At 41.8% G+C, this 26,742-nt stretch overlaps 1 protein-coding gene across 5 annotated transcripts in view; it reads left to right on the top strand.

Annotated features, from left to right (window-relative positions):
• The first annotated feature begins 20,091 nt into the window (after nt 1-20,091).
• The window catches only part of pemt (phosphatidylethanolamine N-methyltransferase), a 93,618-nt gene continuing 86,967 nt past the window's right edge, over nt 20,092-26,742 (top strand). For 4 of the 5 annotated variants that reach the window (XM_061908880.1, XM_061908878.1, XM_061908881.1 and 1 more), the window contains exons 1-2: nt 20,111-20,361; nt 22,245-22,352. In XM_061908880.1, coding sequence (XP_061764864.1) covers nt 20,263-20,361; nt 22,245-22,352 — 207 coding nt within the window. In that variant the 5' untranslated portion in view covers nt 20,111-20,262. Of the gene's footprint in view, nt 20,362-22,244; nt 22,353-26,742 lie in introns of all 5 variants that reach the window. The other variant, XM_061908877.1, reaches the window with a different exon arrangement.

The following is a 26,742-nucleotide window of genomic DNA, read 5'->3' as shown; positions in this document are numbered from 1 at the left end:
GTCAGGAGTCGGGACACATTGATGGCATTGCCCTGCTAAAATGTCTAGTCCATCGAAATAATTATATATAATAATACAAACCCCGTTTCCATATGAGTTGGGAAATTATGTTAGATGTAAATACAAATGGAATACTATGATTTGCAAATCCTTTTCAATCCATATTCAGTTGAATATGCTACAAAGACAACATATTTGATGTTCAACTGATAAACATTTTTAATTTTTTTTGCAAATAATCATTAATTTTAGAATTTGATGCCAGCAACATGTGACAAAGAAGTTGGGAAAGGTGGCAATAAATACTGATGAATTTGAGGAATGCTCATCAAACACTTATTTGGAACATCCCACAGGTGTGCAGGCTGATTGGGAACAGGTGGGTGCCATGATTGGGTATAAAAACAGCTTCCCAAAAAATCCTCAGTCTTTCACAAGAAAGGATGGTGCGAGGTACACCCCTTTGTCCACAACTGCATGAGCAAATAGTCAAACAGTTTAAGAACAAAGTTTCTCAAAGTGCAATTTCAAGAAATGTAGGGATTTCAACATCTACGGTCCATGATATCATCAAAAGGTTCAGAGAATCTGGAGAAATCACTCCACGTAAGCGGCATGGTCGGAAACCAACATTGAATGACCGTGATCTTCGATCCCTCGAACGGCACTGTATCAAAAACCGACATCAATCTCTAAAGGATATTACCACATGGGTTCAGGAACACTTCAGAAAACCACTGTTACTAAATACAGTTTGTCGCTACATCTGTAAGTGCAAGTTAAAGCTCTACTATGCAAAGAAAAAGCCATTTATCAACAACATCCAGAAACGTCGCCGGCTTCTCTGGGCCCGAAAGATCATCCAAGATGGACTGATGCAAAAAGGAAAAGTGTTCTGTGGTCTGACAAGTCCACATTTCAAATTGTTTTTGGAAATATTCGACATCGTGTCATCCGGACCAAAGGGGAAGCGAACCATCCAGAATGACGACGCAAAGTTCAAAAGCCAGCATCTGTGATGGTATTGAGGTGCATTAGTTCCCAAGTCATGGGTAACTTACACATCTGTGAAGGCACAATTAACCGCTGTCTTTTTCATGGACGCCCCTGCTTATTTAAGCAAGACAATGACAACTCACATTTAGCACGTGTTACAGCAGTGTGGCTTCGTAAAAAAAGAGTGTGAGTACTTTCCTGGCCCACCTGCAGTCAAGACCTGTCCCCCATCGAAAATGTGTGGCGCATTATGAAGCAAAATACGACAGCGGAGACCCCGGACTGTTGAACGAGTGAAGCTCTACATAAAACAAGAAGGGGAAAGAATTCCACTTTCAAAGCTTCAAAAATGAGTTTCCTCAGTTCACAAACATTTATTGAGTGTTGTTAAAAGAAAAGGTGATGTAACACAGTGGTGAACATGCCCTTTCCCAACTACTTTGGCACGTGTTGCAGCCATGAAATTCTAAGTTAATTATTATTTGCAAAAAAAACAAAGTTTATGAATTTGAACATCAAATATCTTGTCTTTGTAGTACATTCAATTGAATATGAGTTGAAAAGGATTTGCAAATCATTGTATTCCGTTTCCATCTAACACGATTTCCCAACTCATATAGAAACAGGGTATGTATATTATATATTATATATCGCATAGGCCTACTTTGATGGCAAGTCAAGGCCAACAGTAAAATTAGCGCCACATTTCTTTCAGCATAACTCCATGTTGCATCCAACCTGACGCACTGCATTCTCTTCCATGTACGCACATCACCATCTTTCAGTGCAGAGTATGATTCTATGAGCCAACCCACGTTCAGTAGAAGAAACTTTATTTACTTGTTTTAAAAGGACACGTGGTGGAAATGGATGTGTGGAAGTCTCATTAAATGACCTCTTGCATACAAATTCCCTTTTGGTATTCAACCCCTTGTAGGCCTTTGGTCCTACAGGGTAGGTTTTAGATGATTATGTACTTTTGTGTTAACCTCTGCAGCTCAACTTAAAAACTATTTGTTTTGCCTTAGTTTGTCATCGTTTTTCAGTACCGTTCAGTGTACATGAATGTACTGTTAATTTAAAAACTATCGTATATATATTATGACTATACATACTTTTTTAAAATACATAAACAACTAATATATAAATCTCTCCCTCTCTCTCTCTCTAAATGTATATATATACATATATATGTATAATATGTATGTGTATGTATACATTTAAATATATGTATATATATAATTTGTATATATAAATATATACATATATATAATATGTATATATATATAGAATATAGATATATATATATATATGCATATATATAATATGTATGCATATGTATATGTATGTATATACATAATATGTATATAATATAATACTGTATATAAAATACACAATTATTTAACATTAAGTATATATATATATATATATATATATATATATATATATATTTATACATATACATATATTTATATATATATATACATATATATTTATTAGGGGTGGGCAAATTAATGCGTTAATTACGAGTTAACTCATCAATCTATTAACGCCGACAATTATTTTATCGCACATTTGCGTATGTTGTTTACATGCTTTTATTTTGTTAACGCCTTTTCTTAACAAGATGGCGTCGCCCGGATCGGCTTCGGTGTCGAGGGGCTCTTGGTAAAGATGGAACATTTGGCAAAAATACCGGACAATTCTGCAAATTTCATGGCTGGCTTACAGCGTGGTCACTCCGGGATCACTTACGACCGCCAGACAATTCTGGATGTGGATATATCGGGCCGTTTTGGACTGAATGACGCGTGTTTGCTAGACCGGCTAGCTAGCATGGGAATACTTTGCCGGCTACATCCAGCGGCCTGTGAAGCAGCGGAGTATATGTGTTGTCTATTTATGAATAATGCAGACAAGGAGTGTTGGCTGAGTTCTTAACGTTTGCTTTCAGAGCGTGCATATCACAACATACAAGATGCCGTCATGGCGACACAACCTATACCGGGCTACCGCGCATGCTCGTCACTCCTGTTGCATGCTGGGTAGGGTAGTTCTTTTTTTCCCTGGCTCATAACATCACAATGTAGTACCATGTATATGCGTTCAGTTTATCAAAGCACCAAGCAAACAATCGGAAAATTCCCATCATATCAATTCCTAGATATGGTCATAATTATTTTAAGTGCACTACGCAGAATAAACACAACATTATTAATATTGGTACTACGGATAATTTGATCAAAAATTCCCTAAAACAGCCCACTACCTATAATATAGGTTTTTTAAACATAAGATCTCTGCTAAAAAAAATGTTTCTGCTGTTACCTCAGAAATTGCCTGTTCAGATGTTATGATTGTGGTTCAGAGATTTGTATGTAGATGATATGTATTTTCCATAACAAACAGGATAACTTGAATACCCTGGCAGTGGCAATAAGCTTAAATGTTTGTATTTACATTTTTTGAGTTGATTTTCATAAAATATGCTATTTAACTGCTACTGTTTGACAAGGACTGATTTAAATTGTGTTTGCACAACAAATGTTTTGGCGCTTTTGTTAATGTGGGAGAATATTCCAATAAAGGTGCACTACACACTACTTTTGAATTCATTATTGGCCTTTGCGTATACAATACAGTTAATCGCGATTAATCAGAGAAATAGTGCGATTAACTTCGAATAACATTTTTAATCGTTGCCCAGCGCTAATATTTATATACATATACATATATATATATATATATATATATATATATATATATATATATATATATATATATATATATATATATTTATATATACAGCACACATTTTGTTAATGGGCAATTAACTTGCACGCGTCCTTTTTGCTCCTTGGCCCGTGCCAAACGAAGGGGAACTTGGCTGCACTTCACTTGCTACTTGCGAGCAGAAATGGACATAGAAAAGGCAACCTTATGGAAATATCAGGTTTAAAGCCATGGTAAGTTGTTCTACCGACAAGAAATTACTATTTTTCGCCATGAGAAGATGCAATATCGGGCGGGGTCGAGGGGGGGGTGGCGGTTTCTGGCAGAATGGTTAGCAGATTACAGTATGATTAGCAGGCTGCACATTATTAATTTTATAGAAAAGGTTAAAACATTGTCATGAAGAAATTTGAAGACCATTAACATGTACAACATGTAATGTACAGAATACCAGAAGCATTTATTCAGGTAGAAATATCAAAGATTACAGCTGCGATAGGCTACAGCTTCTCGCAGCCTCAAAAGTAGTAGAAAACTGATGGATGGATATTACAAAAACATCTTTGACAGTCAAAACATAATAGTAACAATCTACATTTTGTGTTATTTATGAGTGAAACTGGTAACTAAACATGGAAGTGTAGCACCTCCTCTGAATGCAAGTGCTCCTAAAGCAAGAATACAAATTCTGTATTTCTAAAAAATACAAAATCTGGCAAGACACCAACACACGTTAAGCTTTTTTTTTTAAATTGTCATTAAATCTTTGTTGAGCTGTTTAAAAAGCATGACATTTAAAACACATTAAGATAAATTAATTGCCCGTTCATGGTGTTAAAACTTGAAAATTATCTGTCAAAGGCACACTAAATAATAATGAAAAATTATATATTTCTGCAAAAACAAGCAATACATTTTGAGTTAACTATGACCAAAATGTGGTGAATCGCGATTAAATATTGTAATTGTTTGACAGCCCTCATATGTATATATATATATATATAAATATATATATATATATATATATATATATATATATACAGTCCGAGTCCATGGTTCTCTCCCGGAAAAGGGTGGAGTGCCATATCCAGGTTGGGGAGGAGACCCTGCCCCAAGTGGAGGAGTTCAAGTACCTAGGAGTCTTGTTCACGAGTGGGGAAAGAGTGGATCGTGAGATCGACAGCCGGATCGGTGCGGCATCTTCAGTAATGTGGACGTTGTACCGATCCGTTGTGGTGAAGAAGGAGCTGAGCCGGAAGGCAAAGCTCTCAATTTACCGGTCGATCTACGTTCCCATCCTCACCTATGGTCATGAGCTTTGGGTCATGACCGAAAGGATAAGATCACGGGTACAAGCGGCCGAAATGAGTTTCCTCCGCCGGGTGGCCGGTCTCTCCCTTAGAGATTGGGTGAGAAGCTCTGCCAACCGGGAGGAACTCAAAGTAAAGCCACTGCTCCTCCACATCGAGAGGGGCCAGATGAGGTGGTTTGGGCATCTGGTCAGGATGCCACCCGAACGCCTCCCTAGGGAGGTGTTTAGGGCAACGTCCAACCGGTAGGAGGCCACGGGGAAGACCCAGGACACGTTGCGAAGACTATGTCTCCCGGCTGGCCTGGGAACGCCTCGGGATCCCCCGGGAGGAGCTAGACGAAGTGGCTGGGGAGAGGGAAGTCTGGGCTTCCCTGCTTAGGCTGCTCCCCCTGCGACCCGACCTCAGATAAGTGGAAGAAGATGGATGGATGTATATATATACATATAATGTTAATTAATTGTGTATTTTATATACAGTATTGTATTGTGACATATTGGGTCAAAAAGTATCTGGAAATTTAGAAACCAAATTGGGGGAATAGAATTGTGTTTTTGTTGTTGCATTTTAATAAAAAAAGGTGGAACGTACATGTGTAAAATCCATCCATCCATTTATACCGCTTAATCCCTAGGGGGGCGCTGGTGCCTATCTCAGCTGCATTCGGGCGGAAGCGTAGTACACCCTGGACAGGTCGCCACCTCATCACAGGGCCAACACAGATAGACAGACAACATTCACACACTAGGGCCAACTTAGTGTTGCCTATCAACCTATCCCCAGGTGCATGTCTTTGGAAGTGGGAGGAAACCGGAGTACCCGGAGGGAACCCACACAGTCACGGGGAGGACATGCAAACTCCACACAGAATTGAACCCAGGACTACTCAGGACCTTCATATTGTGAGGCAGACGCATTAACCCCTCTCTTCCACCGTGCTGCCCACATGTGTAATAAATCCTTCTTATAACTTTGAAGTAAGACATACGATGAATAATTCAAAAATATTTTGTACTAATTTAAAAAGTGTCAAAAAATAGTATAAAAATATTTTTACCTTCAAAGCCAGGTGAGGTCTCAGGGAATTAAAAAGGACTAAGTACACAACAAATAATGTTTTCCATTGCAAAAAAAAAGGGGTTTGTTCACCTCTATAAAACTGAATATGAAAACTGAGAGAAAAATTTGGCATGTGTGAACCTTCTAAAGCCATGACGTGTGTCTTTGTGTCTTCATGGCACGGTTGGATCAATTTCCCCCCTCTGCTTCTTCAAACAAATGGCTGTCCATGCTTTAAATGTTTCATGAAAAGCTTTACTCCACAAATATTAAAAAGTAGCGACCTTGCGACAAACAAGTCAAATGTCAGAATGTGTGCAGTTCTTTTTCAGGAGCACACACCAATGTTTTTACAACTACGTTAAACTGTGACGGTGCTTGTGTGCCAAAATATTGCCTCGTTTATCATTTGCAAAATTACTGCTTAATAAGATTTTCACCAGCCCTCATTAACATGCACATGTTTGCAGGCTGATTTCGACGTAATACTCTTAAAGTTTTATTTTCGTATCACTATTATTGTGTACCAATAGTGTGCCGCTATGCTATTCTATTAAAAGAGATATTACATTTTTTTAAACATATATCAAATAATATTTAACCCAGTGAGGTGTACCCATCTGTGCACTTCATAATCATTCTGGTTTGTATTAAATTGCATTTCCTCTCCTTGGTTTTGTGTCACGTGAACTTTTGTTTGCCCTGTAATGATCATTATAACTGCAGTATTTGTCGGAGAACAAACACGAGCCCCCTGCTAGATGCTGTTATTTCTATCCGGTTTCCTCCTGAAACCATTTCACTGTAAACAGAGCAGGAAGTAGAGGGAAATAATGCTGCTGTGATTAACAGTGTTTATTTGTAGTGATTGCTGTTGCACGTGCGTGTCACATGTGTTTGACCAAATGTGTGTAGCAGGAAAAAGGACCAATGAAGTCCAAGTGTTCCTGAAAAAAAAACACAATATAAAAAGGCGTGGCTTTACAGACAAAGAGGCTGTTTGTGCATTGTGGATAAATACCATTATCAACTATAAAGCAAGAAACCCAGTTCACTCACTGTCGTCAAATACATCGTCTCTGATTTGTAGTAGCTGCCTGTAAATCATGTGTTCGGCCAAACACAACAAGCGTCAATAAGTATCTAATAACAAGACAAAAAGACGGAACATTTATATAGAATACATCACACTCACCAGAGATGCTGAGTAAAATGTATCTGACAGATAGATAGATAGATAGATAGATAGATAGATAGATAGATAGATGGATAGATAGATGGATAGATAGATAGATGGATAGATAGATAGATAGATAGATAGATAGATAGATAGATAGATAGATAGATAGATAGATAGATAGATAGATAGATAGATAGAGCAGGATGCTCACTAGTTTGTCCACGGTCCTCCTCTCTGCCACCCTCACCAGTAAGTCCAGTTTCATTCCGATTGTAGAACCGGCCCGCCTGATCAGTTTCTCCAGTCTGGAGCTGTCCTTCTTTGACGGAATGAGCTGCAAGAGGTTCCTGTGGCACCAGACAGCAAAGTCCATCACCAGGCTCCGAAACTCCTCTCTGACGTCCCTGATGCACCCGACAATGGCTGTGTCATTCGCATACTTCTGGATGTGACACAGCTCTGAGTTGTAGCAGAAGCCATGTATAGGGTGAAGAGAAGAGGGGCCACTACCGTTCCCTGTGGTGCTCTGGTGCTGCTGATCACAGTGTCAGACGTGATGTCCTTCAGTCTGACGTACTGTGGCCTGTCGGTGAGGTAGTTTGAAATCCAGGCAACCAGGCAGGAGTCCACTCGCATTCTGTCCAGCTTGTCCTGGAGGAGGCGGGGCTGAATGGTATTAAAAGCACTCGAGAAGTCCAGGAACAGGATCCTCACAGTGCCATTTCCCTTATCCAGGTGTGAGTGGGCTCGGTGCAGCAGGTAAAGGATAGCATCCTCCACACCAACGCCTGTCTGGTACGCAAACTGCAGGCTGTCCTGGGCATGTTGCACCTGTGGTCTGAGGAGGCTGAGAAAGAGCCGGTCCATTGTCTTCATTATATGAGAGGTGAGCGCCACTGGTCTGTAGTCGTTCAGCTCACTGGGGCAGTTCTTTTTGGGAACTGGAACGATGCATGACGTCTTCCAGAGGCTGGGCACTCTCCCCAGCTGCAGGCTGAGGTTGAAGATCCGTTGGAGTGGTTCACCCAGTTCTGCAGCACAGGTCTTCAGGAGTCGGGGGCACAGCTTGTCTGGGCCTGCTGCTTTCCTTGGCTGTAGCTTTGTCAGTTGACCATTGACCTGGTCCGTTAAGATGACTAATGTCTGCGTAAAGGTGGTGGAGGGGGGTGCTGTCATGGCTGGGGGGGAGGTGCGTTGAGGGGAGCAGAAGACGGGGTGGCTCTGATGGGGAGTGGGGAGTTGGAGAGGACACGGGATGGTTGAACCGGTTGAAGAAGTTATTCATCTCATTGGCCCTCTCTATTGTCCCCACAACAGCTCTGGTCTTTGTCTCGTCGCCTAGGATGGTTTTCACACCTTCCTGGACCTCCCTCATGTTGTTCTGCTGCAGCTTCTGCTCCAGCTTCTTCCTGTAGCTGTCCTTAGCCTCCCTCACACGTCGTTTCACCTCCCGCTGTGCTGCTCTCATTGCCTCCCTGTCTCCACTCCTGAAGGCAGCTTTCCCATTGTTGAGGACAGATTTAACCTCTTGTGTTACCCAGGGTTTGTTATTAGGGTAGCACCGAACAGTCTTAGCAGGGCAGATCACATCCACGCAGAAGTTGAGGTAATCTGTGAGACAGTGAGTCAGCCCATCAATGTCCTCACTCTGTGGAAGCAGCACGTCCCAGTCTGTGGTGTTGTAGCAGTCTCTGAGGGCATCTTCCAATTCAGGGGACCACTTCCTCACGGAGCAAGTGTTAACAGGCTGTCTTTGGACCATGGGGGTGTAATTTGGCTGCAAATGAACACGATTGTGGTCAGACTCCCCTAGTGGGGGGAAGGGTGTGACCTTGTATGCATCCCTGACATTAGCATACAGTAGGTCAATTGTCCTGTTGTTTCTCCTGGGATAATCCACAGCCTGGTAAAAAGCATGGTAGGGGTGGCGTTTAAGACCAGTACATGTTACAAAGCAAGAACTTTGATTACATCCGTCTTAATATTCAGTTTGACATGGAACGTTAACTTTGGTGTGTGCAGTGGAACCAATTAAAGGTTTACCAATATCCATGTTTCCAATATGAGTGTCCTGGGATGTAAAGAGAATGCCTGAGCTACGAAGGATTTGTTCGCACTGAAACTAGAGGGTGCCCCATGCTATATCAGGGCTCAAAGCAGAATTCTCTTTTGAGATCGTTCTCACCATTACAAAAAAATCACACTTTGTTATGTATGTGAAACACTAGTTTAATACTTTTTAAATTCAAATTGAATTTAATTGGATGCATATTTTGCAGTAACACAAAATCAGTTCAGTTAAAGGCCTACTGAAATGAGATTTTCTTATTCAAACGGGGATAGCAGGTCCATTCTATGTGTCATACTTGACAATTTCGCTATATTGCCATATTTTTGCTGAAAGGTTTTAGTAGAGAACATCCACGATAAAGTTCCCAACTTTTGGTCGCTAACAGAAAAGCCCTGCCTTTACCGGAAGTCGCGGACGATGACGTCACCCGTTGATGGCTCCTCACAGAGCAGAAAAGAGAGACAGCAGATCAACTAGTCCAAAAAGGAGTCTATTTAAAGGCTAGGGTGTGTAAATTAGTTTTTAGAAGGGACGTAAATGCTTCTACTGAGGTAGCATTTCTAACTGTTACCGGTGGGCCATGCCAGACTACTGGAGTCCGAATAGAAAACGCGCTGGAGCCCGCAGACTTTTTTTTGGGCTCTTGAGAATCGCTAAAAAGTCGGAGTTCTTTGAACAGAGATTGCTGGCCGGGACCTTTGGTACAATACAATCAGCAAAACAGGATGGTTCTAGACTTTTTAGTATCTTATAGGTAAGTAGTAAAGTCTCATCTTAAGTGCACAGGAAGCCAGTGCAGGTGAGCCGGTATCGGTGTAATATGATCACACTTTCTTGTTCTGTTCAAAAGTCTCGCAGCCGCATTTTGAACCAACTGCAATCTTTTAATGCCAGACATAGGGAGACCCCAAAATAATATGTTACAGTAATCGAGAAGAGACGTAACTATGCATCCATACATTTCCTACCGCTTGTCCCTTTCGGGGTTGCGGGGGGTGCTGGAGCCATAAACTTTTTGAACTGATGCCCTTTAGGCAGAGAGGCACTCCTCTCTGAGCTGCTACCTTACCGTGGTAGAGGAGTTTGCGTGTCCCAATGATCCTAGGAGCTATGTTGTCTGGGGGTTTTCATGCCCCCTGGTAGGGTCTCCCAAGACAAACAGGTCCTAGGTGAGTGATCAGACAAAGAGCAGCTCAAAGACTTCTATGGAATTACAACGAAATGAACCCAGATTTCCCTCGCCCGGATGTGGGTCACCGGGGCCCCGCTCTGGAGCCAGGCCCGGAGTTGGGGCACGATGGCGAGCGCCTGGTGGTCGGGCCTGTTCCCATGGGGCCCGGCCGGGCACAGCCCGAAGAGGCAACGTGGGTCATCCCTCCAATGGGCTCACCACTCATAGGAGGGGCCATAGAGGTCGGTTGCATTGTGAGCTGGGCGGCAGCCGAAGGCAGGGCACTTGGCGGTCCGATCCTCGGCTACAGAAGCTAGCTCTTGGGACGTGGAACGTCACCTCACTGGGGGGGAAGGAGCCTGAGCTAGTGCGCGAGGTAGAGAAGTTCCGGCTGGATATAGTCGGACTCACCTCGACGCACAGCAAGGGCTCTGGAACCAGTTCTCTCGAGAGGGACTGGACCCTCTTCCACTCTGGCGTTGCCGGCAGTGAGAGGCGACGGGCTGGGGTGGCAATTCTGGTTGCCCCCCGGCTCAAAGCCTGTACGTTTGAGTTCAACCCAGTGGACAAGAGGGTAGCTTCCCTTCGCCTTCGGGTGGGGGGACGGGTCCTGACTGTTGTTTGTGCTTACGCACCAAACAGCAGTTCAGAATACCCACCCTTTTTGGGTACACTCGAGGGAGTACTGGAAAGTGCTCCTCCGGGTGATTCCCTTGTCCTACTGGGAGACTTCAACGCTCATGTTGGCAACGACAGTGAAACCTGGAGAGGCGTGATTGGGAAGAATGGTCGCCCGGATCTAAACCCGAGTGGTGTTTTGTTATTGGACTTTTGTGCTCGTCACAGTTTGTCGATAACAAACACCATGTTCAAACATAAGGGTGTCCATATGTGCACTTGGCACCAGGACACCCTAGGCCGCAGTTCCATGATCGACTTTGTAGTTGTGTCATCGGATTTGCGGCCTTATGTTTTGGACACTCGGGTGAAGAGAGGGGCGGAGCTTTCTACCGATCACCACCTGGTGGTGAGTTGGCTGCGATGGTGGGGGAGGATGCCGGACAGACCTGGCAGGCCCAAGCGCATTGTGAGGGTCTGCTGGGAACGTCTGGCAGAGTCTCCTGTCAGAGAGAGTTTCAATTCACACCTCCGGGAGAACTTTGAACATGTCACGAGGGAGGTGCGGGACATTGAGTCCGAGTGGACCATGTTCCGAACCTCTATTGTCGAGGCGGCTGATTGGAGCTGTGGCCGCAAGGTTGTTGGTGCCTGTCGTGGCGGTAATCCCAGAACCCGTTGGTGGACACCAGCAGTGAGGGATGCCGTCAAGCTGAAGAAGGAGTCCTATCGGGTTCTTTTGGCTCATAGGACTCCGGAGGCAGTGGACGGGTACCGACGGGCCAAGCGGTGTGCAGCTTTAGCGGTCGCGGAGGCAAAAACTCGGACATGGGAAGAGTTCGGGGAAGCCATGGAAAACGACCTCCGGACGGCTTCGAAGCGATTCTGGACCACCATACGGCGCCTCAGGAAGGGGAAGCAGTGCACTATCAACACTGTGTATGGTGCGGATGGTGTTTTGCTGACTTCGACTGCGGATGTTGTGGATCGGTGGAGGGAATACTTCGAAGACCTCCTCAATCCCACCAACACGTCTTTCTTTGAGGAAGCGGTGCCTGGGGAATCTGTAGTGGACTCTCCTATTTCTGGGGCTGAGGTCGCTGAGGTAGTTAAAAAGCTCCTCGGCGGCAAGGCCCCGGGGGTGGATGAGATCCGCCCGGAGTTCCTTAAGGCTCTGGATGCTGTGGGGCTGTCTTGGTTGACAAGACTCTGCAGCATCGCGTGGACATCGGGGGCGGTACCTCTGGATTGGCAGACCGGGGTGGTGGTCCCTCTCTTTAAGAAGGGGGACCGGAGGGTGTGTTCCAACTATCGTGGGATCACACTCCTCAGCCTTCCCGGTAAGGTTTATTCAGGTGTACTGGAGAGGAGGCTTCGCCGGATAGTCGAACCTCGGATTCAGGAGGAACAGTGTGGTTTTCGTCCTGGTCGTGGAACTGTGGACCAGCTCTATACTCTCGGCAGGGTTCTTGAGGGTGCATGGGAGTTTGCCCAACCAGTCTACATGTGCTTTGTGGACTTGGAGAAGGCATTCGACCGTGTCCCTCGGGAAGTCCTGTGGGGAGTGCTCAGAGAGTATGGGGTATCGGAATGTCTTATTGTGGCAGTCCGCTCCCTGTATGATCAGTGTCAGAGCTTGGTCCGCATTGCTGGCAGTAAGTCGGACACGTTTCCAGTGAAGGTTGGACTCCGCCAAGGCTGTCCTTTGTCACCGATTCTGTTCATAACTTTTATGGACAGAATTTCTAGGCGCAGACAAGGCGTTGAGGGGTTCCGGTTTGGTGGCCACGGGATTAGGTCTCTGCTTTTTGCAGATGATGTAGTCCTGATGGCTTCATCTGGCCGGGATCTTCAGCTCTCACTGGATCGGTTCGCAGCCGAGTGTGAAGCGACCGGAATGAGAATCAGCACCTCCAAGTCCGAGTCCATGGTTCTCGCCCGGAAAAGGGTGGAGTGCCATCTCCGGGTTGGGGAGGAGACCCTGCCCCAAGTGGAGGATTTCAAGTACCTAGGAGTCTTGTTCACGAGTGGGGGAAGAGTGGATCGTGAGATCGACAGGCGGATCGGTGCGGCGTCTTCAGTAATGCGGACGTTGTATCGATCCGTTGTGGTGAAGAAGGAGCTGAGCCGGAAGGCAAAGCTCTCAATTTACCGGTCGATCTACGTTCCCATCCTCACCTATGGTCATGAGCGTTGGGTCATGACCGAAAGGATAAGATCACGGGTACAAGCGGCCGAAATGAGTTTCCTCCGCCGGGTGGCGGGGCTCTCCCTTAGAGATAGGGTGAGAAGCTCTGCCATCCGGGAGGAGCTCAACGTAAAGCCGCTGCTCCTCCACATCGAGAGGAGCCAGATGAGGTGGTTCGGGCATCTGGTCAGGATGCCACCCGAACGCCTCCCTAGGGATGTGTTTAGGGCACGTCCAGCTGGTAGGAGGCCACGGGGAAGACCCAGGACACGTTGGAAAGACTATGTCTCCCGGCTGGCCTGGGAACGCCTCGGGATCCCCCGGGAAGAGCTAGACGAAGTGGCTGGAGATAGGGAAGTCTGGGCTTCCCTGCTTAGGCTGCTGCCCCCGCGACCCGACCTCGGATAAGCGGAAGATGATGGATGGATGGATGGATGGGCCCTTTAGGCAGGAGATACAGGAAAATAAAATGCCGGACAAACCGATTTAAGAACACTTTTTACCTGAGAGCAATTGTGTCGCTAAACACAAGACGACAATAATGACTGTGCATGTGAGCTGTGTGCTTGGTGTTTTTATGTATTTTATGTATTTTTATCTATTTATCTATGTTCTTATGTTTTTATGTGTTATGAATTTGCACTAAATTAGTTTTGCATACAATTTTGTTGTACAATGACAATAAAGATATATTCTACTCAGTTCTATCTCAGCTGCGTTCGCGCGGAAGGAGGTGTACACCTTGGACAAGTCGCTACCTCATTGCAGGGCCAACACAATGTGGGTTCCCTCCGGATACTCCGGCTTTCTCCCACCTCCAAACACATGCACCTGGGGATAGGTTGATTGGCAACACTAAATTGGCCCTAGTGTGTGAATGTGAGATATAACTGACACATGAATAATGATATCACCGCCGCAGATGGACAAAATGGGACAAATTTTTGCAATATTGCAGAGATGAAAGAAGGTTGTTTTAGTAACACTCTTGATCTGTGATTTAAATGAGAGAACGGGGTTGAAGATAATACCGAGATTCTTTACCGAGTTGCTTTGTGTAATTGTTTCGTTGTCAAATGTTAAGGTGATATTATTAAATAGGTGTCGGTGTTAAGCATGACCGATAATCAGCATCTCCATTTTCTTAGTGTTGAGTTGCAAAAAGTTGCTGGACATCTATTGTTTAATTTAATTAAGACACACCTCCAGGTGACTACTATTTGGCGTGTTGGTCGGCTTTAGGGGCGTGTAGAGTTGGGTGTCATCTGCATAGCAGTGAAAACTAACATTGTATTTGCATATGATGTAACTTAGCGGCAGCATGTAGTTGCTAAAGAATGCAGGGCCAAGAACCGAACCCTGTGGAACTCCGCACGTTACCTTAACATACTCCGATGTCACAAGACTGACATACCAAAACTTGTTTTGATAAATCCTAATAGAATGTTATGACCGACGGTATCGAAAGCAGCTCTAAGATTAATTAGCAGCAAACACGGATGACGCATCAGCATCCATAGTTAGCAATAGATCATTAATCATTTTTGCGAGGGCTGTCACCCTTAAGTTTTCCTCGGATCCTGGACTGAAAGGGTTAACAGAGATTATTAGACGGTAAGTCTTCATTTAGCTGCTGTGCAATAATTTTTTTTAATATTTTTGAGATAAAAGGGAAGGTGGTAGTTCACCATTAATTCAGGATCGAGGTTAGGGTTCTGTATGCTTGGGGAATAGTACCAGATGAAAGTGATAAGTTAAAAATATTTAGCATTGAAGGTACTAATATTACAAACAGCTCCTTGATAAGTTTCCCAGGAAGTGGGTCAAGTAAACACAATGTTTGTTTTGTCCCATTTATAAGTCGCAGCAGTTCCTCTAATGTTATTCCTTCAAAAAGAGAGAGATTATTTTGGAGGACAAATATCCGTTGTACGTACATTCGTATCTGAGTTAATTGAACCCAGTTGGAGTTGGGACGCATTATCTTTAATCTCCTTTCTAATTAGTTCAACTTTTTTCGTAAAGAATTTCATAAAGTCATCAGCCAAGTGGGAATGAGTCCTTTGTTGGGTTAGAGTTGCTACTGTACTGAACTAATATTTAGGATTGTTTTATTGAGACGGATGAGATTAGAGTAGTAATTAGTTTTATCTTAGGTAAACTTGTGTCTATAAATTATTAAACTATCACTCCATGCTTGATGGAAGACCTTGGTTAGTCACACGCCATTTGTGTTCCAGCATTCTACATGATAGTTGAAGAACTGTGGTTTCTTCTGCAAACCAGGGGGTAAGCCTTTTATGGACCTTTTTTTTTTTTTTTTTAGCTTCAGCAGTGCTAGTAACAAAGAAAACAACAACAAAAAGTGAAATATAACCTTAAGGAAAGATTGAAATTACAATATTTGAATCCACATACAATCAATCAATCAATCAATGTTTACTTATATAGCCCTAAATCACTAGTGTCTCAAAGGGCTGCACAAACCACCACGACATCCTCGGTAGGAAAACTCACACCCAGTGGGACATTGGTGACAATAATGACCCAGTGGGACGTCGGTGACAACGATGACTATGAGAACCTTAGAGAGGAGGAAAGCAATGGATGTCGAGCGGATCTAACATGATACTGTGAAAGTTCAATCCACAATGGATACAACACAGTCGCGAGAGTCCAGTCCAAAGAGGATCCAAGACACAGCAGCGAGAGTCCCGTTCACAGCGGAGCCAGCAGGAAACCATCCCAAGCGTAGGCGGACCAGCAGCGCAGAGATGTCCCCAGCCGATACACAGGCGAGCAGTACATGGCCACCGGATCGGACCGGACCCCCTCCACACGGGAGAGTGGGACATAGAAGAAAAAGAAAAGAAACGGCAGATCAACTGGTCTAAAAAGGGAGTCTATTTAAAGGCTAGAGTATACAAATGAGTTTTAAGGTGAGACTTAAATGCTTCTACTGAGGTGGCATCGCGAACTGTTACCGGGAGGGCATTCCAGAGTATTGGAGCCCGAACGGAAAATGCTCTATAGCCCGCAGACTTTTTTTGGGCTTTGGGAATCACTAATAAGCCGGAGTCCTTTGAACGCAGATTTCTTGCCGGGACATATGGTACAATACAATCGGCAAGATAAGATGGAGCTAGACCGTGTAGTATTTTATACGTAAGTAGTAAAACCTTAAAGTCACATCTTAAGTGCACAGGAAGCCAGTGCAGGTGAGCCAGTACAGGCGTAATGTGATCAAACTTTCTTGTTCTTGTCAAAAGTCTAGCAGCCGCATTTTGTACCAACTGTAATCTTTTAATGCTAGACATGGGGAGACCCGAAAATAATACGTTACAGTAGTCGAGGCGAGACGTAACAAACGCATGGATAATGATCTCAGCGTCTTTAGTGGACAGAATGGAGCGAATTTTAGCGATATTACGGAGATGAAAGAAGGCCGTTTTAGTAACGCTTTTAATGTGTGCCTCAAAGGAGAGAGTTGGGTCGAAGATAACACCCAGATTCTTTACCGTGTCGCCTTGTTTAATTGTTTGGTTGTCAAATGTTAGAGTTGTATTATTAAATAGAGTTCGGTGTCTAGCAGGACCGATAATCAGCATTTCCGTTTTTTTGGCGTTGAGTTGCAAAAAGTTAGCGGACATCCATTGTTTAATTTCATTAAGACACGCCTCCAGCTGACTACAATCCGGCGTGTTGGTCAGCTTTAGGGGCATGTAGAGTTGGGTGTCATCAGCATAACAGTGAAAGCTAATACCGTATTTGCGTATGATGTCACCTAGCGGCAGCATGTAGATGCTGAAGAGTGCAGGGCCAAGGACCGAACCCTGGGGAACTCCACACGTTACCTTAACGTAGTCCGAGGTCACATTGTTATGGGAGACACACTGCATCCTATCAGTAAGATAAGAGTTAAACCAAGACAGGGCTAAGTCTGACATACCAATTCGTGTTTTGATACGTTCTAATAAAATATTATGATCGACGGTATCGAAAGCAGCGCTAAGTACGAGGAGCAGCAACATAGATGACGCATCAGAATCCATCGTTAGCAATAGATCATTAGTCATTTTTGCGAGGGCTGTCTCCGTGGAGTGATTTGCCCTGAAACCGGATTGAAAGGTTTCACATAGATTGTTAGACGCTAAGTGTTCATTTAACTGCTCCGCAACAATTTTTTCAAGGATTTTTGAAATAAAGGGAAGGTGAGACACCGGTCGGTAATTTACCATGAGGTCAGGATCGAGGTTAGGTCTTTTAAGAAGAGGATGAATAACCGCTTTTTTGAATGCTAGGGGAACAGTGCCCGAGGAGAGTGATAAGTTTATAATATTTAGCACTGGTGGACCTAATAATACAAAGAGCTCCTTGATCAGTTTCCCAGGAAGAGGGTCAAGTAAACATGTTGTCTGTTTTATTCCATTTACACGTTGTAACAATTCCTCTAATGTTATTTCCTCAAAACGAGAGAAAGTATTTTGGAGGGCAGTATCCGCCGTATATACAATCGTGTCAGTGTTAATAGAACCCCGTTGTAGCTGGGACGCATTGTCTTTAATCTCCTTTCTAATGACTTCAATTTTCTTACTAAAGAATTGCATAAAGTCATCAGCTGAGTGGGTTGAGCTACTGGAAGGAGTCCCTTGTTGGGTTAGCGATGCTACCGTACTAAACAAAAATTTAGGATCGTTTTTATTACGGTGGATGAGATTTGAGTAATATTTAGCTTTAGCTAAGGTAAGCATGCGTTTATAAGTTATTAAACCATCACTCCATGCTTGATGGTGCACCTCAAGTTTAGTCGTGCGCCATTTGCGTTCCAGCTTTCTACATAATAATTTCTGAGCTCTAGTTTCTTCTGTAAACCACGGGGTGCGCTTTTTTGGAGCCTTTTTTAACTTTAGCGGTGCTATGTTATCAATGGTTTCGCGCAGGGCGTCGTTAAAGTTGTTAGTGAGGTTATCAATAGAGCCCACATACTTTGGGAATGGTGCCATTACCGAGGGCAGTAGGTCAGCAAGAGTTGTCGTTGTGGCTGTATTAATGTTGCGGCTGCTATAGCAGTTATTATTATTATTAGTTTGACGAACATGCGTCTGAACCTCGAATTTTATAAGGTAATGATCAGACAATACTTTAGTATACGGGAGTATCGTAACTTTGGAAACGGTGATGCCCCTGACAAGCACTAGGTCTATCGTATTACCGTTGCGATGCGTGGGTTCATTTATTATTTGTGTGAGACCACAGCTATCAATTACAGTCTGGAGCGCTACGCACGGTGGGTCCGATGGGGTATTCATATGGATATTAAAGTCCCCCATTATGATTATATTATCGGCGTGTGTCACTAGATCAGCAACGAACTCTGAGAATTCATTAATAAAGTCCGAATAGGGCCACTGGAGACTTTTAGTATAGCAGTATGTGGAATTCCATCCATCCATTTTCTACCACTTATTCCCTTTCGGGGTCGCTGGCGCCTATCTCAGCTACAATCGGGCGGAAGGCGGGGTACACCCCGGACAAGTCGCCACCTCATCGCAGGGCCAACACAGATAGACAGACAACATTCACACTCACATTCACACACTAGTGCCAATTTAGTGTTGCCAATCAACCTATCCCCAGGTGCAAGTCTTTGGAAGTGGGAGGAAGCCGCAGTAACCCAGAGGGAACCCACGCATTCACGGGGAGAACATGCAAACTCCACACAGAAAGATCCCGAGCCTGGATTTGAACCCAGGACTGCAGGAACTTCGTATTGTGAGGCAGACGCACTAACCCCTCTTCCACCGTAATTAAATTATGACATTGATTGAGCAAACAATAACCGTTTAAACTCAAAGTGTTTACAAAGTACAAGGAAAAAAATCCTGATAGACATCTTGAACCTATTTTTTATTTGTCATCTCATTTGTTTAAATATACAGTAGAAACTGGGATTCATTTTAAGATATGAATTTGTGTATGAAACCCAAGAGGAAAAACTACTCCAACATGAGGGATGAGTTTAAAGAAAGAGGAAAGGGCAAATAATGAAAGTTATAAGGTTAATTACTGCCATATTAGTCACCTGCCAGCTCGATGTCAAGCTTGCTTATTTTACACCATGATGCATAGCTCCTGCATCTGACAGGCTGTTGAAAATACAGCATGCTCGGTCTTCTTACACACTGATAGGCACCATAAAAACCATTAGCGGGAAGTGACTGAAATTGCGGGGATGAAAAAGGCTTAATAGTTTAAGCACCATTTTCCATCCATCCATTTTCTACCGCCTGTCCCTTTCGACGTCACGGGGGTGCTGGAGCCTATCTCAGCTTTAATTTAAAAAAATATTTTCTCTTTTTTTCACTCAGTGCATCATTTATTTACCAAATGACAAAATAGTAAACCTGCATTTAATTACAATAAATGCATACCTAAAATCTCATGTAAAAACAAACAATATTTATTCACATGACTTCAACCAAACTGTATAAATAAATTCTGCCAGCAGTTGTCACTATTGACAACACTAACCTACTGCAGAAAAACAAGGGTTGGATAATGTTGCACTGGTATCGATCCCAAAGATTTATTCATCCATGACTTTGTAAACATATATTATCAACATTGATAGAGATAGTAGCAAAACACACACACAAAAACAATATATATACCTTATCCTGCATCTTGTAAACGTTCACGTGCAACATTTGAAAAATAAAACTATTACCCCCTAAAATGAATAGCAACATCAACTCAAACATGTAAAATAACACTCTACACTACATTTCCCACAATGCAGCACGGACGGGTGCTCGGCTGACAGGACACATAACACAGGGTACTGCACAGTTTTACCTTTTAAATCAATATTTTGGACATCTTCCGCTTGATATTGTACATGTATTGGTATCGCATCACTATTATACCCAGGTGTGAATGACAAGCTATCATACCGGGGCGGGTTACAATCCTGCTTTAAAGTATCGTCGTGAACACGACTGTTGTGGAGGCCTCAACAACGTGGACTACTCGAAGGTAAAACACACAATGAACACAACTAACTATAACCAACATGGCTAAAAACCTCATAATAGCTTAAATCTACGTTTCGAGCACAGACTGATATTAGCCTGACAGTCCGGAAACCTGCTGGTAGACTTAGAGCTTTCAAAATAAAAGTGCTACATACGACAACAATCAGAAACATTTAAACACACTGCATTAAATCACGCCATATTATTGCAGAGATTGAATGAAGTATAATTCTGACAAATCTGAATAACAGTCCACGTTTTGAGAATGTACTGTTCTGAGTCTTCTGGTAGGCGGAAAATGGCGGTATTAAGCTTAGCAAATGTGCCAGCTTTATTTCTACACAACCTAAGAATATATGGAGCAGGCTGATTTTAAGGGGCTGTTCGCAACTTGCTTAACGTTACATTTTTCAAACCATAAATACAACAATAACAATGGCTAGCTTGTGTTACCATTATTTGTTTAGCTGGACATATTTTTTTAAACAATGTCGACATTTTTCACAATTACCAATCATAAAAAAACAGCGAAGTACATATACTGCATTAATGGGACAAAATAAAAATAAAAAAAATATATATATATACATATCTTTATTTATATATATATATATATATATATATATATATATATCTTTATATATATAAAACCTCTGATGAAATGAAGACATATTTAGATAATTACATAAATGTGTCATTATATTCATAATTAAATGCATGCACGTGTTATTAAATGTTTATTTGATGTCACATTAAATTTAAATATTTAATGATACCATTTTTTTTAAATGTTATGACTTAAGTATTCTATTTTAACCATTTCACACTTTGATTATTGATTTAATGATATTTAATAACGTATTTAATGATTTGACAAACGACACATTAAAGTAATTATTTATAAATGTATTTATTTGTTTATTTTGTCCCAGATAGCCCTCGTCAGCGCTTCAGTATTTAATTTTTTTCAGACACACTCAGCCTTCAAAGTCAGTTGGCAGATTTGTTACGAGATTGTTACCTGCTTCAACATGATTGGCGACCCTTCACGTTTGCTTGCAATGATTGGACTACATTTGTGTTTTCCCTGCCAACTGATTTTGACAGCTGAGTTTGACAAATAAAATACATATTTAGAAGCACTGACACACATTTAATCATGGATTTAAATACATTTAGTAAAATAAAGCCATAAACCATACACTATTGTAATTGAATACATGTATTTATTTAAATAAAATTGTGTATGGTTTATGGTTTTACATTTAATACACTCATGTAATACATAATAATAATAATAATTATTATTATTATTATTATAATAATGTAATACAATCATTTATTTAATTACAATAGTGTATACTTTATCGATTTAGTTTATTTCCAACACGCGTAGAGTTACAATATTGAACTTGTCATTTTTACAGTTTCTCAGTACAACATGTCCAGAAAGGAGTTTGGAGGAAGCATAATTTATTTAATCTTACTCCTTTTTAATGTCATAGCAATTTCTAACACATTTGGATAACTTAAGTAAAAATCTGTGGGCCATTTTCAAACTTTAAAAAATCATATTTGCATGTCCAAAGGGTTTAGCGGTTTTACATACTTTTGTGTTTACCTTCATATTTCATCATAAAATGTCTCTTACCTTAGTTGGTTGGCTTCAAATGTCTGACTGTTATGTTTTTTTTTTTTCATTTCAAAAATCTAAAATGAGGAGGAAATAGATTAAAACAAGACACATAGACATTTAGACACACTGAATCTAAATGTAAAAAATTCCACCAAACCTATAATGTCATGGCTATTACTATAGTAACAGTCTAATGATGAAAAATGTATTGGGGGGAGTTTTGTGCAAATTTTTGTTGGTCATTTCAGATGGACTTGAAAGTATTTGAAGAAGTCTTCAAACAAATCAACTTTCATGACTCCAATTTCCACATTGCTGTGATTGCAATCATTTTCAACCCCCTTTTTTGGAATGTGGTAAGTGTCACTGTTTAGATTTGTACTTTGAGTCACACCTCATCATGTCTGACCAAGTGTGGACCATAATACCAATGAATCATTTAGAAAAAGACACATTTGTGCAAATCTTGAAGGTCCACACTTTTTCGAGGCTCTTCCTAATGTCTAATGTGTCTGGCATTGATAACTTTATTATGCATAATAAACATCAGCAAATTACTTGAGTTAATCAGCAAAAATAAAATTGTAACTATATACAACATAATACTGTTATACTGCCAATCGTATAAATGCTTCAAAAGGCAGGTTAAACAAAAGTTTTGTACACATTCTATTTGTTTAATGTATGATTTATTTTAACTCTGAAACTACTTGAGGGTGCAAAACTAATCAACCAATCACACGTGCCAACAATAATGTTGGAAAAAGTATAGCCTTTTTATGTAAATAACCCTTTACTACAACCCACGGGTAACCAAAGAAAATACCCACATTAAAACACAGAATAAAGTACGGTAAGATCACGAAGCATGAACACACAAAAATTTGGGCCTCACACCTGATTGCTCATGTGCAAAGGTGAAAACAACTAACACATTATTTACTCACATTGCAGTAGTTGTAATTACAAGTACTGTACTATTTTGCAATTAAAAATACAAATAAAAAGCAAGAAAATCCACGTACCAACAGCGGTGAATGATCGGTAGGACCTAAAGTACAATATCTATCACTCTTTCCACCTCTGCTCTTATGCATGCAAGCATATTTCATTGCTATCCATATGTGCATTTATTTGTGGTGGCCCGTAGCCGTCTTAACACATCTACTACACACCTGTTCTGCCAGACTATAAGAAGACGTGGCAGGATGGATCAGTGTTGCCAACCTAGTGACTTTGCTGCTGTACTTTGTACTATCCCGTCAACCCTGAAAAGCGTGCAAAACACCTCTAAAGTTTAAAAAAGCAGAAATGTTGACACTAGTCACGAATAATAACACAACTATTTGTCTTTATAAATATTTAAAAACATTTTTTAGCCTTTTAAAATATTCACATAAGAGGGATCACCCCTCAATGTAACTGATGGTGGCGTACTTCCATGGCAAAATAATAGCTGCCACACCTTGAAAATAAGTAATATGATGTACCGTAGCCTTCAGAAGAAGTTAAAAGTCAGATGTTATTTTTAACTTTTATTGCCAATCTTATGATAACAACAGGCCCAATTCTAGCTGTTTTTACTTTCCGTGCAAACACTTTTGGCTCCGTGCTCCCCCAGACACTCAACAACAGTTTCTCATTCTCTGATAATCCGCTTTTAGGCACGGATGGGTGTTTGGGGTCATGGAAAAATGTAGATCAAATCAAATACAACACTTTACCACCAGCAGGTTTTTACAGTATGAATGCAGATATACTGTATAGAAGGGGTTGTCCGAATCTTTTTGATTTGGAGACCGCATTGGGCTAATAAAAATTTGGTCAAGGGTCGAAAAGCCAACTGCATGTTAAGTAATTTTTTATATATATATATATATATATATATATATACACATATATGCATTCTAAATATTGAATACACGTAAATAAAAGTCTGCTTACAGCCGAGCCAATGGAAGCTCCACTATTCTGCCCATAAAATCAGAAAAATAACCATTAAAAAACGACGATAATATTAAATTTACATTTTGTGATGTATTAGTGATATTGTTATTACAAGCGCTAATGCATATGAAATATTTATGGCGACGCCGTGATCACAGGCTTGTGTGCCTATGTTTACATCATTATGTGGTCTGCTGCTTCCTCACTTCCTTGCTCCCTGTAAATTTATTCTCGATCATAAATCATGCCTCTCACCTGAAAAGCAGATGGCTGGGAATATAATCCAAGTTGGGACACTTTGACAGCCATTTCAGGACCTCGAACTGGCGAGAACGACGCGAAAAGCGCTTGTTCCCCCCAGGCCCCTGCCACCCCAACCCTGTTTCTTGTAATAGATTTAAATGGGTGTCATTTTAATTTGTTTTATGGTGCGTAGACGTTATGTCAGATAGTGCCTCTCCAGGCTATATTTGTTTGGGATTGTGTTTACTTAATTGCGAATTAAACACATCGGTTATCACACTGCACTGTCAATATATTTATTATTCTGCTTTCGCTACTCGTTTCCAGCGTGTGTAGAAAAGGAAGCTCCAGTTGTTGTTGAGAATTGATGTTCCTTCTTTTGAATTATTTTCCTTCCTTAGTTACATTTTTTTACACTTTATTCATTTAGGTTTGTAAGATTAAAAATATAAACTAAACATAACAAAAGTGTAATGTCCATTGTATAAACTACATAAATACAAAAGAAGGTTTAGTGTTAATACAGTCACACAGTAAAGTACAAATGTTAACACATAGAGAAATTACACAACATTCACACACCAAACATTGCACACACTGTATGTGACTTATGCCAATTAGCGTTGTTGTCCTGTACTGGTCAAATTTAGCGCTACATGTATTAAAGAAGGCTTCACGGTGGCAGAAGAGTTAGTGTGTCTGCCTCACAATACGAAGGTCCTGCAGTCCTGGGTTCAATTCCAGGCTCGGGATCTTTCTGTGTGGAGTTTGCATGTTCTCCCCGTGGGTTCCCTCCGGGTACTCCGGCTTCCTCCCACTTCAAAGACATGCACCTGGGGATAGGTTGATTGGCAACACTAAATTGGCCCTAGTGTGTGAATGTGAGTGTGAATGTTGTCTGTATATCTGTGTTGGCCCTGCGATGAGGTGGCGACTTGTCCAGGGTGTACGCCGCCTTCCGCCCGATTGTAGCTGAGAAAGGCGCCAGCGCCCCCCGCAACCTCAAAAGGTTTGATCGGCAAAATTACCCTCAGACAAAAAAACAATACGACTACAAATACAAAATACAAACCCCGTTTCCCTATGAGTTGGGAAAATGTGTTAGATGTAAATATATGTAAATATAAATGGAATATAAGTTTTTGCAAATCATTTTCAACCCATATTCAGTTGAATATGCTACAAAGACAACATATTTGATGTTCAAACTGATAAACATTTTTTTTTTTGCAAATAATCTTTAACTTTAAAATTTAATGCCAGCAACATGTGACAAAGAAGTTGGGAAAGATGGCAATAAATACTGTTAAAGTTGAGGAATGCTCATGAAGCACTTATTTGGAACATCCCTCAGGTGTGCAGGCTAATTGGGAACAGGTGGGTGCCATGATTGGGTATAAAAACAGCTTCCCAAAAAATGCTCAGTCTTTCACAAGAAAGGATGGGGCGAGGTACACCCCTTTGCCCACAACTGCGTGAGCAAATAGTCAAACAGTTTAAGAACAACGTTATTTCAAAGTGCAATTTCAAGAAATGTAAGGATTTCAACATCTACAGTCCATAATATCATCAAAAGGTTCAGAGAATCTGGAGAAATCACTCCATGTAAGCGGCATGGCCAGAAACCAACATGGAATGAGCGTTACCTTCGATTTCTCAGACGGCACTGTATCAAAAACCGACATCAATCTCTAAAGGATATTACCACATGGGTTCAGGAACACTTCAGAAAACCACTGTCACTAAATACAGTTTGTCGCTACATCTGTAAGTGCAAGACAAAGCTCTCTTATGCAAAGCGAAAGTCATTTATCAATAACATCCAGAAACGCCGCCGGCTTCTGTGGGCCTGAGATCATTTAAGATGGACTGATGCAAAGTGGAAAAGTGTTCTGTGGCCTGACAAGTCCACATTTCAATTTTTTGGGGGAAATGTTTGACATCGTGTCATCCGGACCAAAGGGGAAGTGAACCATCCAGACTGACGACGCAAAGTTCAAAAGCCAGCATCTGTGATGATATGGGGGTGCATTAGTGCCCAAGGCATGGTTAACTTACACATCTGTGAAGGCACCATTAATGCTGAAAGGTACATACAGGTTTTGGAACAACATATGCTGCCATCCAAGCGCCATCTTTTTCATGGACGCCCCTGCTTATTTCAGCAAGACAAAACCAAGCCACATTCAGCACGTGTTACAACTGCGTGGCTTCATAAAAAAGAGTGTGGGTACTTCCCTGGCCTGCTTGCAGTCCAGACCTGTCTCCCATCGAAAATGTGTGGCGCATTATGAAGCATAAAATACGACAGAGGAGACCCCAGACTGTTGAACGACTGAAGCTCTACATAAAACAAGAATGGGAAAGAATTCCACTTTCAAAGCTTCAACAATTAGTTTCCTCAGTTCCCAAATGTTTACTGAGTGTATTTAAAAGAAAAGGTGATGTAACACAGTGGTGAACATGCCCTTTCCTAACTACTTTGGCACCTGTTGCAGCCATGAAATCCTGCAGGGTGGCGGGGGTACTGCAAACATGATCAACCCTAGTTTGAAT

The sequence above is a fragment of the Nerophis ophidion genome, linkage group LG08 (genome assembly GCF_033978795.1).
Source record: "Nerophis ophidion isolate RoL-2023_Sa linkage group LG08, RoL_Noph_v1.0, whole genome shotgun sequence".
Taxonomy (NCBI): Eukaryota; Metazoa; Chordata; class Actinopteri; order Syngnathiformes; family Syngnathidae; genus Nerophis; species Nerophis ophidion.
This window is presented reverse-complemented; position numbering and strand designations above follow the sequence as displayed.